This window comes from Pongo pygmaeus, chromosome 2 (assembly GCF_028885625.2).
Source record: "Pongo pygmaeus isolate AG05252 chromosome 2, NHGRI_mPonPyg2-v2.0_pri, whole genome shotgun sequence".
Taxonomy (NCBI): domain Eukaryota; kingdom Metazoa; phylum Chordata; class Mammalia; order Primates; family Hominidae; genus Pongo; species Pongo pygmaeus.
In genome coordinates, this window is record NC_085930.1 from 151,132,119 (window position 1) to 151,145,135 (window position 13,017).

Genomic DNA, 13,017 nt, shown 5'->3' on the forward strand with positions numbered 1-13,017 from the left:
GGGTCTAGCCTTCCTCGAGCTATATCAGTAAGATGAAAGTGGACTTAAACTCTTAAGGTAGTTAACTGGAATGTAAATTTTTAATCTTTATTAGCATATAGTTGGTATAATTCATAGTATTTAGTAAGCCTGATTAAAGATGTAAGAGTGCCCCCCCCCAAAAAAACAAATCCTCAATCTATTCTAACTTATTAAAAACAACTATCTGAGCTAGGCGCAGTGGCTTATGCCTATAATCCCTGCATTTTGGGATGCTGAGGTGGGTGGATCACTTGAGGCCAGGGGTTCAAGACCAGCCTGGCCAACATGGTGAAACCCATCTCTACTAAAAATATAATAATTAGCCAGCTGTGGTGGTGCACGCTTATAATCCCAGCTACTTGGGAGGCTAAGGCAGGAGAACTGCTTGAACCCAGGAGGCAGAGTTTGCAGTGAGCCAAGATCGTGCCACTGTACTCCAGCCTGGATGACAGATCGTGCCACTGTACTCCAGCCTGGATGACAGAGCAAGACTCTGTCTCAAAAACAACAACAACAATAACCACCACCACCACCACAACAACAAAAAGCCATCTGCAAACTTTGCAGCTTCAACTAAGTAAGAAGTGAATTGCTGCATTTGTTAACATAGCTTGTGACATACTGGTATCATGATATTAAAGTTCAGACCTGTTGTTCTGTAAGTTCAGGCAATTTGTACTTTAGTTTTTCCTACTGTATCTCATAACTGTGAATTGTCTATGATTAAACAAGTGTGCCATGAAGTTTTATTATACAAATGTGAATACTGTTAACGTTACTGACAATAAAGAAAACTTATGGCATTGTGATACTAGAGAACTAGATTTCAGAGTAATCAATAGTCACTAACAGTATTTCCAAGCAGTACTCATGCATAGAGATGAGAACTATAGCTGCATATCAAGTTCATTTGTAGAGATGAGGACTACAGCCCATATCAAGCTATACCTTCTACTAACCTTTTCATTGACAACTTCTCCAGTTTCATTCAGTGGCGCTTTGGAATGCCCTTTCACTGGTTTACTCCATTCCACAAGAGGATCATGTAGAAAAGTCTTTAAGACACTAAAATTAAAACAAATATTATGGTATGATGCTATCTTTGCTAGAAGAAATCTTGCTAACATCAATATTTAAGTGAAGGATGAGAAGGTAATGGTAATACTCTTATAATACACATTACTACCTCTTCATTAAGTTATGTGAAATTTCTGTTTTGGTATAAGGGGAGGGTAAGAGAAGGGAAGGCAGGAAAAAAGGCAAGATAGAGGGGAGTCAGAAGTGTTTTGGAGAATAGAGTAAGATGAGTTCTATGTGCCATCTCCAAGTGTATACTGTGAACTGGTAAATGACTATATGTTGAATGAAGGAGTTTTATCCCTTACCATGTCTTCAATAACGATATAACATCTATAGCTACCATATAGACCTAGCCCAGACCTTTTTTCTGCACTCTAAACATCAACTCCGATTACCTATGGGAAATACCCAGTTGGATATGTTCCAAACACCTCAAACTCAGTATCTCCAAAATAAAATTAATTACCTTTTCCCAACTATTTCTCCTGTATTACCCAAATCATCATCCACCCATTTGCCCTAGACAAAAATCTAGGAATCATCCTTGCCCTGTCTTCCTCTAACATGCAATTACACCTCCTAAATCTCTTTGGAATCTCTTCAGTTATCTCCGTCTCTACTGCCGTGACACTATCCAGTAAACCATCATCCTTTCCTGGGTTACTGCAATAAACCTCTAACTAGTTTTCCGGCTGTTAGCCCAAACTAGAACCCTATTTTTTCTACAGTACAAATCAGATTATTTCTTTCCACCCCTTGCCCCCTTTTTATTCCTTCTTAAAATCCTCAATGACTTCTGGTTGCTCTGCAGGCATTATAATGTAATAACAGGCCCCATGTGAGACCTTCATAATCCAGCCCCTGCTTACCTGTCCAGCGTCATCTGTTAGCACCACCTCCTGGAAGTATACCCTCTGGAATACATACTGTATTTCTCAGGCAGGCCATGACTTCACTTGCCTTGATATTTTTATCACTCAGAACACTCTCTTCTCCCTTGCATGGTCAACTTTGTTAACTTTTAAGGTCTCAACTACTTCCTCGAGAAATTATTTCTTGACTGACCCAGACTAACACAGGGGCTCTTGGTAACTGTTCCGCATGATGATATACTTCCTATTTCAGAGAATTTGCTTTTGCATATGTCCAACTAACCAGTATTCTACCATAATGTCTGATAGACAGCTTTTAAATAATGAAGGTGAATAAATAAGCTTTAAAAGTCCTTTCAAACAATCTGTTTCCCACAGCTAACATCATACCTAAAAGTCAAAGACTGACTGCTCTACCCCTAAGATCAGGAACAAGACAAGGATGTCCACTTTTAGCATGTCTTTTCGACATTGATTTAGTTAGGGCAAGTAGGCAAGAAAAAGAAATAAAAGGCATTGATATTAGAAAGGAAGAAGAAAAACTATATCTGCAGGTGACATGTTATTGTGGAGAGAAAATCTTAAGGAAGCCACAAAAATAATTATTAGAACTAATACATGAATTCAGCAGATTGTAAGATACAATATCAATATATATCAATTATATATCTATACACTAGCAATGAACAATCCAAAAATGAAATTAAGAAAAATTCCATTTAGAATAAAATCAAAAGGAATAAAATACTTAGGAATACAGTTTTTAAAAGTTAAATATAAGACTTGACCCTAAAAACCACAAAACACTGATGAAAAAAATAAAATTCAAATAAATGGCAAAACATTCCATGTTCATCGATCAGAAGACTTAATATGGTTAAGACAGCAATACTCCCAAATTGTTAAGACAGTAATACTCCCTAATTGATTTACAAATTCAATGTCCTTCCTATCAAAATCCAAGCTGATTTTAAAATTAATATGGAAATACAAGGGACCCATAATAGCTAAATGATCTTGGGGGAAAAAAAGCAAAGTTGGGGCACTCACACTTTCTGATTTCAAAATTTACTACAAAGGTACAATAATCAAAACACTGTGTTGTTAGCGTAAGGTTAGGCATATAGATCAATAGAATATTGCTGAAAATCAATTGACCATTTCAACAAAAAAGCCAAGATAATTAAACGAGGGGGAAAATATTCTTTTCAAAAAATGGTGCTACGACTAATTGGATATGCACATGCAAAAAAATGAATATAGACCCCTACCTTACACCATATATACAAAATAACTGAAGACAGATAAAAGATTTAAATAGCAGAGCTAAAAGTCAAAAATGCTTAGAAGAACACATAGGTGTAAATCTTCATTACTTTGGATTAGGGAATAGTTTCTTAGATATGACACCAGAAACACCAAAAATAACCAGAAGAAAAAAAACAAATTAGACTGCATCAAAATTGAAAACTTTTATGTTTCAAAGGCCATCATCAAAGAAAGTGAAGAGACAACCCACAGATGGAAGAAAATATTTGAAAATCGTATCTTAAAAGGTCTTGTATCCAAAATGTGTAAAGAACTCTTGCAACTTGGCTGGGCAGGGTGGCTCATGCTTGTAATCCCAGCACTTTGGGAGGCTGAGGCAGGTGGATGGCTTGAGCTTACGAGTTCGAGACCAGTCTGGGCAACATGGCAAAACCCCTTCTCTGCTGGGGAGGCTGAGGCAGGGAAATCGCTTGAACCCAGGAAGCGGAGGTTGCAGTGAGTGGAGATCACGTTACTGCACTCCAGCCTGGGCAACTGTGTCTCAAACAAACAAACAAACAAACTCTTGCAACTCAAGAATAGGCCAGGCATGGTGGCTCATGCCTATAATCCCAGCACTTTGGGAGGCCAAGGCGGGAGGATCACTTGAGGTCAGGAGTTCAAGACCGGCCTGGCCAACATGGTAAAACCCAATCTCTACTAAAAATGCAAGAATTAGCCAGACATAGTGGCTCATGCACACATGCTGTCCCAGCTACTTAGGAAGCTGAGGCACGAGAATCGTTTGAACCCAGGAGGCAGATGTTGCAGTGAGCCAAGATCACACCACTGCACTCCAGACTGGGTGACAGAGCGAAACCCTGTCTCAAAGGAAAAAAAAAAAAAAAGAATAAAAAAACCCAATTTAAAAGTGGGCAAAGGATTTCAATAGACATTTGTCCAAAGATGATCTACAAATGGCCAACAAAGACATGAAAAGATGCTCACCATCACTGGTCATTAGGGAAGTGCAAATTAAAACCACAATGAGATACAACTTCACATCCCTAGAATGGCTAAAATAAAAAAGGCAGAAAATAATCAGGATAGATAAAGATGTTATCTAAAGATAGAAAAGATGCAGAGAAGTTGAAACCCACGTACATTACTAGTGGGATTATAAAGTGTTACAACTGCTTTGGAAAATGATTTGAGAGTTCTTCAAAATGTTAAGTATAGCATTTAACATATGACCCAGCAATTCCACTCCCAGGTATACACAAGAGAACTGATAACATATGTCCACATAAAACTTGTGCACAATGTTCACAGCCACACTATTTATAATATACAAAAGGTGGAAACAATCCAAATGTCTCTTAACTGATGAACAGAAAAAGAAAATGTAGTATATCCATATAACAGGATACCATTTGGCAATAAAAAACAATGAAGTACTGATACATGATGAACACTGAAAATATTACATTAAGTGAAAGAAGACAAACACAAAAGGCCACATATTAGATGATTCTATTTATATGAAATGTCCTGAATAGGTAAATCCATAGAGACAGAAAATATTATAAATGAGTGGTCACAAGTAGATAGCAGGGGTGGGAGGGGGAAGGGATCAGGAGTGACTGCTAATGCCTACGGAATTTCTTTTTGGGCTGATGAAAATGTTTTAAAATTAGATAGTGGTAATGGATGCACAATCTTGTGAATATACTAAAAACCACTGAATTATGTACTTTTAAAGGGGTGAATTTATGGTATATAAATTATATATGCATAAAGCTATTATTTAAAAAACTATTTCAGTCAGTACAAAGTGGTTTCTATATAAAAACAAATATACGTAGGGGCCAATAATTATATTCAAGGTTACTGTTAAATTATTTACAAAGTATAGCTGATTACCTCATTAAAGGCTCTCGCTGATCACGCATCAGCCTCATTGTAACTTCACATGCTCTTCGAAAAAGACCCTCTGTTCCCATAGGACCCATTCCATTAACCATATTATGAGTCAGGCGAAATGGTACAATTTCTGGAACTTCAAAGGTTTCTCCCTTAGAAACAATACATTTTATTACAAACTAACAATGTTAGAATTTAAAAATCTTTACTCAAAGAACTTCATGTCCAGATTCTTTTAGCAAAAAGCAAAAATACCCTCAAAATATTTATGTTGTAATTACATTAGAGGTTTGTAACATGAAGGAGCCGTGTAGCTCTGCCTTTGTTTTTACGGAACTGAAACCATACTTGACCTTGGATAAGATCTAGGAGATAAGTGGACTTACCTTTCACTGAGTTTAGTACAGTGAATAAACAGTATTACAGAAAAATTTTATGCATTCAATATTTAGTCTCATATTAACTTCTTTAATGTCTTTCTTGAATAATATGAAATACAAATATTCTCATATATTTCTACTTTTCTTTAACACTTTCATCTTAAAACAATAGAAGCAGCCAAGGGTCAGATGCTCACATCCCCACATAAAGGAAATAAAACATGTCACATAATGAAGTCCAGTTGTTCATTTTCTGCTGTCCTCTAATCTGCCTTTTCTAGGGACCTTTCATCCCTCCAATCAGTTACCCTAAATTCCTCTCTTCTATGATTTAACCCATGCCAGTATTTTATCTCTGATTTGTTCTCAGTTGGATCTATGATCTTTCTTGGTTTCTTATGACAGCACAAGGCAACCTGTAGATGTTGGAGGTGAAGAAAATAGTGCGCTAACCTACCAGTCTGCCCTGCAGGATTATAATGTTGGAAAATTGTAGGGGGCCTTAAAGATGGGTCCAATTGCCTCAGTTTATTCCCAGGCCCCACTCTAGACCTACAGAATCTGAATCTCCTGGGTATCTATAAATTTTTTAAAAATTCTTGGATAATTCTGATATGTTGCTAGAATTGGAAACTATCATATTAAACTACTCTGTCTCTCTAAAACTGAGTCTCAGTAAAATGAACTGATCTGCCCATATTCACATAACTAATAACTAATTGAGTCAGAACCTAAACCTATGCTCTTGGACTTCAAATTCAGTACTAGCTTTACAGTATCACTCTTCTAAGTTCTCTCCATCCTAATACGCATTACTACATGATCCACTGATGAAAACTAGTCAACAAATTCTCAATATAACTCAACTGTTAGTATAACTGCTACTAACAGGTATGTCAAGGAAGAACAGTTGTTGAGAAAAGGAAATTGAGAGAAAACACAATTAGTAAGAGTAACTCACATCACATACCTTATTGAAAAGACAGTTGAAATCTACATGTACGCATTCACCAGTCAAAGAATCAAAGAGAATATTTTCACCATGACGGTCTCCAAGCCCCAGAATATAACCAACCATTGACATTACTGCAGTGGAACGGCAGTATGCTGATCTACTACTGTACCTAAAAGAAACACAATGCCTATGAAATATCCATATACCATATGAGGTAAATATAAATCTAAAATATTAAAAATAAACATTCAACCATAACAATGTATTATATTCTTGGTAACTTACCATGATGTAGGATCAGGGAATGTTCTCAGAAACCACTCATGAAAAATAGGAGGATGCCTGGGCAGGAGAAATTCTCGGAATACTTTGAGTTTTTCAGATAAAGCTGCTGACTTTGGTAGCATACACTGGCGAAGTTCTTTTCCTGTCATATACACTCCTGCAAGGAAGAGTGATATCCATTAATCACAGCAGCCAAATGAAAAAAGGGGCAAAGTTTTTTTGTTAAAATTGGACAGGAAACATCTACTTTTATTCAAATTGTTATCGAAAAACAAGAATAAATGAACATTTTTCAATTAAGCATACATAAAGTTACTGATTGTATAATAAAATAATAAACCACATTATCTTCCCTTAATACAGATGACCCTTGAACAACGTGAGTTTGAACTGTGTGGGTCCACTTACATGTGATTTTTTTCAGCCAAACATGGATCAAAAACATGGGATGCAAAATCACTATATACTGAAGGCTGACTTTTCATACATGCAGGTTCTGCAGGGCTGACTGAGACTTGAGTATGTGTGGATTTTGGTATGTGAGGGTATTCTGGAAGCAATCCTCCAGATAAGGAGGGACCACTGTACTTACCCAAGTGAAGCCTCTTATTGATGAAAATTAATGTCAGTTAAAACCAGTGTTGTGAAATCAAACAGTTCCAGAATGCAAGACTTAGAATTAAGTCCCATATGAATGAACTTATTTTGCATATATATATACATATCAATATATATGTATATATACATATATTTTTTACACTGACACAAATTATCAAAGAAAAAATATATTTTCAAATCCAAACTCAGACATATACAATATTTCATGCTCATAAATAAAACAGTCAACAGCAAGTTCTTTGAACTCTGACTCAAGTGTCTCTGAGTTTCAGTTTTGCAACTGTGAACTTAGACAAGTTATGTAAGTTCTCTGGCACTGTCCATAAAATAGGGATGGATAATCAGGCGTGTTAACAATAATAAATAAAATAATGTACATAACATACTTGGCACAATACCCATTATATAGTAATTTATCAGTATTACTTAATGTTATAAATTGAACTTTATCTCTCAAAAAAATATGCTGAAATCCTAATTCTTGGTACCTGGGAATGTGAGCTTATTCAGTAACAGGATCTTTGCAGATGTAATGTTGTTAAGATAAAGTCATTAAGGCCCTTAATTCAATAATTCAGTGACTGGTGTTCTTGTGAGAAAAGAGAGACACAGAGACATAGAGAGAATGCTATGTAACAATAAAGGCAATGTGGTACAATACATCCAGAAGCCACAGAACACCAGAAGGTTAAGAGAAAGGCAAGGAACATTAGCCTTCAGAGAGATCATGGTCCTAATGACAACTTGATATTGTATCTTTAGCCTCCAGAACCGTGAGATGATAAATTTCTATTGTTTAAAGTTGCCTAGTTTGCAGTAATTTGTTATGGCAAATACCATACAAATTATATATGAAAACATACACTTATTTTCTACTTAACTTTGACAACTTGATCTATTCATTTTTAATGTATTACACCATATGAACTTTAAAAACGTCTTATTTTAAAATAAGTTTAGATGTTACAAAAAGTTGCATCAATGATACGGAGTTCCCACATATTCTTCACCCAGCTTTCCTTAATGTTCATATCTTGCATAACAATAGTACAATTATTCAAATCAGGAAATTCTTATTGTTACAGTATTATTAACCAAACTTCTGACCTTATTCAAATTTCACCAGCTGTCCCACTAGCACACTTTGTTTAGGGGTCAGGATCCAATCCAGGATTACACATTACATTTAGTTGTCATCAAATGTCAACTCCTTAATGTCATCAAATCTGGGAAATCTCTTTCTTTGTCTTTCATTACTTTGACATTTGTAAGGAATTTGGACCAGTTATATTTATATTTCTCTACTGTAAAGTTACTATACTTTTCCCTTTATAATTGATAAGTATCTGATAGGGAGATACTTCAAGATTCTTCAAATAACCTGTTTCTCATCTTTTGCCTATTAATTTTAGCATCCATTAATAATCACTGCCTGCAATAATTATTACTATAGTGTTTGCTAATTTCCTATTTCCATCATCCTTTCTACATTTATTCATTGAAATTCTATTAGTACATAAGGAAGAACTATTCCCACTTCCCTATTTATTTATTTACTCAAATATCTGTTTATATCAGTATGGACTCATGTTTATTTGTTTATTCCATGGGTTATAATAGTTTATAATCATTATTTATTTTGTTACTCAAATTATTCCAGGTTTGGACAATTGGAGCCTCTTATTCCAATCTAAAATGTCAGACTTCATTCTAGCCTTCTCTCTTTCCTTTCTCCAATAGTGAGAAAACTGGCTCTCATTATACAACATATTTACTTATTTGCTGAAAACTAGTACTGTATATACATAGTTTCAGAATTGTTAACCAATATCTGTGAAAAACAAATATTCATATATAGTTTTGTAAGCTACCTCAAATCCTGTTGGGATGATGACAGGGAAGGAATCAAAATGGAAGGAAGGAAGGAAGGAAGGAAGGAAGGGATGGAAACACTTAAGTGTTTCTGTATATAAAATCTAGAAATTTCACTATAGCTTATATCAAAAAACATATGCTAACATATATTAATACCAATTATACCCATATTATATAACTTAGTAGCTATTATACCCACACTATATATGTATAAGAATTAATTTTAGTACCCTTTTCTTTATATAGTTTGGTCAGAATAGGTCTCAAACCAGCAGTGTTGTTCACCCATTCAATAATCCCACATTCATCATTTAGTGGAATAACTGCATATGTTCGAATATGAAGTTCTCTTCTACGAGACTCTGCATCTTTTCTTAAGCACTGTTAAAAAATACACATAAATTTAAAAACAAGATAGAACTCAAAATTTCTAAATGTTATATCAAATATATTTAAAGATTGTTCATTTCATAACAAAAGAATGTCGTTGAAGGCTTACTATGTGGTATACATGAATAATTCTTCTGAATGGTAGGGAAGGAAACTACTGGGACAGTATCTCTAATCTATTTACAGATTATTAAAAATGTCCTGGGTAGGTCCTTCTTTTTAATTATTCACTATTAATGTGACAAGAATATTGTATTTAAAATATTTAAGTTGTATATTTAACAATGACAAAATACTGCTGTTTTATTTTCTATTGCTTTATAGGTATTACTGAAACATTAAGTCTTTAGGCACAGAGACTGCTATTTAATTTTTCTTTTTTTTTTTTTTTTTGAGATGGAGTCTTGCTCTGTCGCCCAAGCTGGAGTGCAGTGGCTCAATCTCGGCTCACTGCAAGCTCTGCCTCTCGGGTTCTTGCCATTCTCCTGCCTCAGCCTCCCCAGTAGCTGGGACTATAGGTGCCTGCCACCACGCCCAGCTAATTTTTTGTAGTTTTAGTAAAGACAGGGTTTCACCGTGTTAGCCAGGATGGTCTCAATCTCCTGACCTCGTGATCCGCCTGCCTCGGCCTCCCAAAGTGCTGGGATTACAGGCATGAGCCACCGCGCCTGGCCAATTTTAATTATTTCTAAAACACATAAACAAAAGAGCATGAGTTCTATGACATCCTCAAAATGTATTGCTTCTCTTGCGGTTTATCACACCTTATTTCAAAAGCTATCCCTTAGCAGAAGAAAGCCTTACATATTCCATCTGATTGATCCTGTATATCAGGTGAAAATAAACAGTATTATGTTTAATTCTAGACCTGTATGAAGCAAGCATACCTGCTCAATTCAAAAGCACAATCACTGACCAAAAATACATTTTACTTTAGGAAATAGGTTCCATAACTACCAGGAAAACAATATGGCCATAGAATCTCATATAAAGATCAGTGTGTGGCCTCCAAAACTAACATAGTTTTTTACAATCAGGCTATTTTATTTTACCATGTTTATGAGGGAAAATGTAACAAAATACTTTAATTAAAGTAACAAAGCTGATTAATGTAAATTTATAAACTAAAGCCAGGTCACTTGATACTCAAGTAAATCTGATACTCAGAAAAACACTCAGGGAGCTTTGGAGAGAACATACTAATGGTTCAGTAGTTAGTGAATTAAGGTACCATTTTAACAAACAATACTTTTTGTTGTTGTTGTTGCTGAGACAGAATCTCACTCTGTCACCCAGGCTGGAGTGCAGTGGCATGATCTGGGCTCACTGCAACCTCCGCCTCCCAGGCTCAACCAATTCTCATGCCTCAGTCTCCCAAGTAGCTGGGAATACAGGCATACACAACCATGCCTGGCTAATTTTTGTATTTTTAGTAGAGAAAGGTTTTCGCCATGTTGGCCAGGCTGGTCTCGAACTACCGGCCTCAAGTGATCTGCCCGCCTCAGCTGGGATTACAGGCATGAGCCACCACACCCAGCCCAAATAATATGTTAAAATAAAAAATAATCCTCCTTTTCATATTGCTTTTGAAATAGCTTTTTAATGTGGCATTAATTTTTAAATTACTTTTGGTTAAACCAAGCAGACTATAACTGTTCTTTTTTTAAAAAACAAACTCATCTACTGCTACATCTTTTCTATGCTAAAGATCTATGAGCTTAAAATGTGGGAAGGCAATGAGAAGAAGGGAGAAAAAGCTTGTAGAAAAGTAATAAAGTTTCTTCTTTCCACAGTATGGATCAATTTTTACCAATGGAAAAAAAACATACACTATGCATTTACAAATACCTGGTTACAGAATAATCCAAAATACATAAAGCCATACATTTATAATAACCCTTTAATAAGATTCCTCATATCATCTTTGAGATAGAAATCAAATACCAATAGAACTGAAAAAATGCTAATGATTACCTTTAATTTATCTATTTATTTATTTTTAAGAGTCAGGGTCTTGGCTCTGTCATCTGGGCTAGAGTGCAGTGGCATGATCATAGCTCACTGTAGCCTCAAACTCCTGGGCTCAAACAATCCTCCTGCCTCAGCCTCCTGAGTAGCTGGGGCTACAAGGCACGTGCCACCATGCCTGGCTAATTTTTATTTATTTATTTTTTGTAAAGACAGGGTTTCACTATATAGGCCAGGCTGGTCTCAAACCCTTGGCCTCAAGTGGTCCTCTTTCCTGGGCCTCCCAAAGTGTTAGGATTACAGGTATGAGCCACTGCACCCAGCCTATTTATCTTTTGATAAATATATTAACACAATAGCCAAAAGGCAGAAGCATCCAAATGTCCATCACTGGATAAATAGATAAATAAAATGTGGATGGAAACAATAGACTATTATTCAGCTTTAAGAGGGAGAAAATTCTAACACATGCTATAAAATGAATGAACTTTGAATAATGCCAAGTGATTTAAGCCAGTCATAAAAGGAGAAATACTGCACTTATATGAAGTACCTCAAATGGTTAAATTCATGGAGACAAAGTAAATGGTGGCTGCTGGAGGCGGAGGGGAAGGGAAATGGGAAGTTATTGTTTAATAGACACAGAGTTCCAATTTGGGAAGATGAAAAAAGTTTTGGAGAGGGATAGTGGTGATGGTTGTACAACAATGTGAATGTACTTAATGCCACTGAACGATATACTTCAAAAACTGTTAAATGTTAAGTTTTATGTATGTACGTTTTATCTCAATAAAAAAATTAAGTGAAAATGAAAAAGACAGTATATTTCATTCCTGCTTTTTAAGAGTGATCTGTTTGTAAACTAAAATGCCTATATCAGATTGATAGTAATTATAGCAACTCTGAAATAAAAGCAATCTGGTTTTATAATAGTCAAAAAAATTTTTTAAATAAAAAATAAATAAATAAAATAAAAGCAAACTATCTCCAAACCTTATTAATCAAGGAATTGAATTCCATTAGTCTACAATCCTTTCTCAGGTCATCTTTTGGCTTACACATCATGATGTAGAACTTTCCATCTGACCCTTTTAAAGAAATCTTCTTTGGTTTCTGAAGAGAAGCAAGAATTTCCACCTAAAAGATGATGAGTTATATATGAATTAGGGCCAAAAATTTCTGTGTAAATGTCTATATATTATAAACCTTGAGTTATGTAAAAAAAAAAAAAAAAAAAGAATATTACCAGCTATATTATGTAGTGAATTTGTATTTTAAAAATCTTTTATTTTAATTATCTATGACCTATGAAAAGAATGACTGTGTATGAACAGAAACATTTTCACCCATTAAAAATAGCTATGACATAAAAAGATTACTTCATCGCCAATACAAGTACTTA

At 35.2% G+C, this 13,017-nt stretch overlaps 1 protein-coding gene across 6 annotated transcripts in view; it reads right to left on the minus strand.

The window, feature by feature from the left end:
* Nucleotides 1-13,017, minus strand: part of ATR (ATR serine/threonine kinase) — a 133,752-nt gene that overhangs the window by 2,913 nt on the left and 117,822 nt on the right. For 4 of the 6 annotated variants that reach the window (XR_008501553.2, XM_054481294.2, XM_063662269.1 and 1 more), the window contains 6 exons: nt 12,609-12,752; nt 9,488-9,638; nt 6,765-6,921; nt 6,495-6,648; nt 5,145-5,296; nt 981-1,086 (listed from right to left, as the gene is read on the minus strand). Coding sequence is in view for 5 of the 6 variants with exons in the window: in XM_054481294.2 (XP_054337269.1) it covers nt 981-1,086; nt 5,145-5,296; nt 6,495-6,648; nt 6,765-6,921; nt 9,488-9,638; nt 12,609-12,752 (864 nt within the window). In the remaining variant the exon portion in view is untranslated. Of the gene's footprint in view, nt 1-980; nt 1,087-5,144; nt 5,297-6,494; nt 6,649-6,764; nt 6,922-9,487; nt 9,639-12,608; nt 12,753-13,017 lie in introns of those variants that run through there. The other 2 variants (XM_063662268.1, XM_063662270.1) reach the window with 2 other exon arrangements.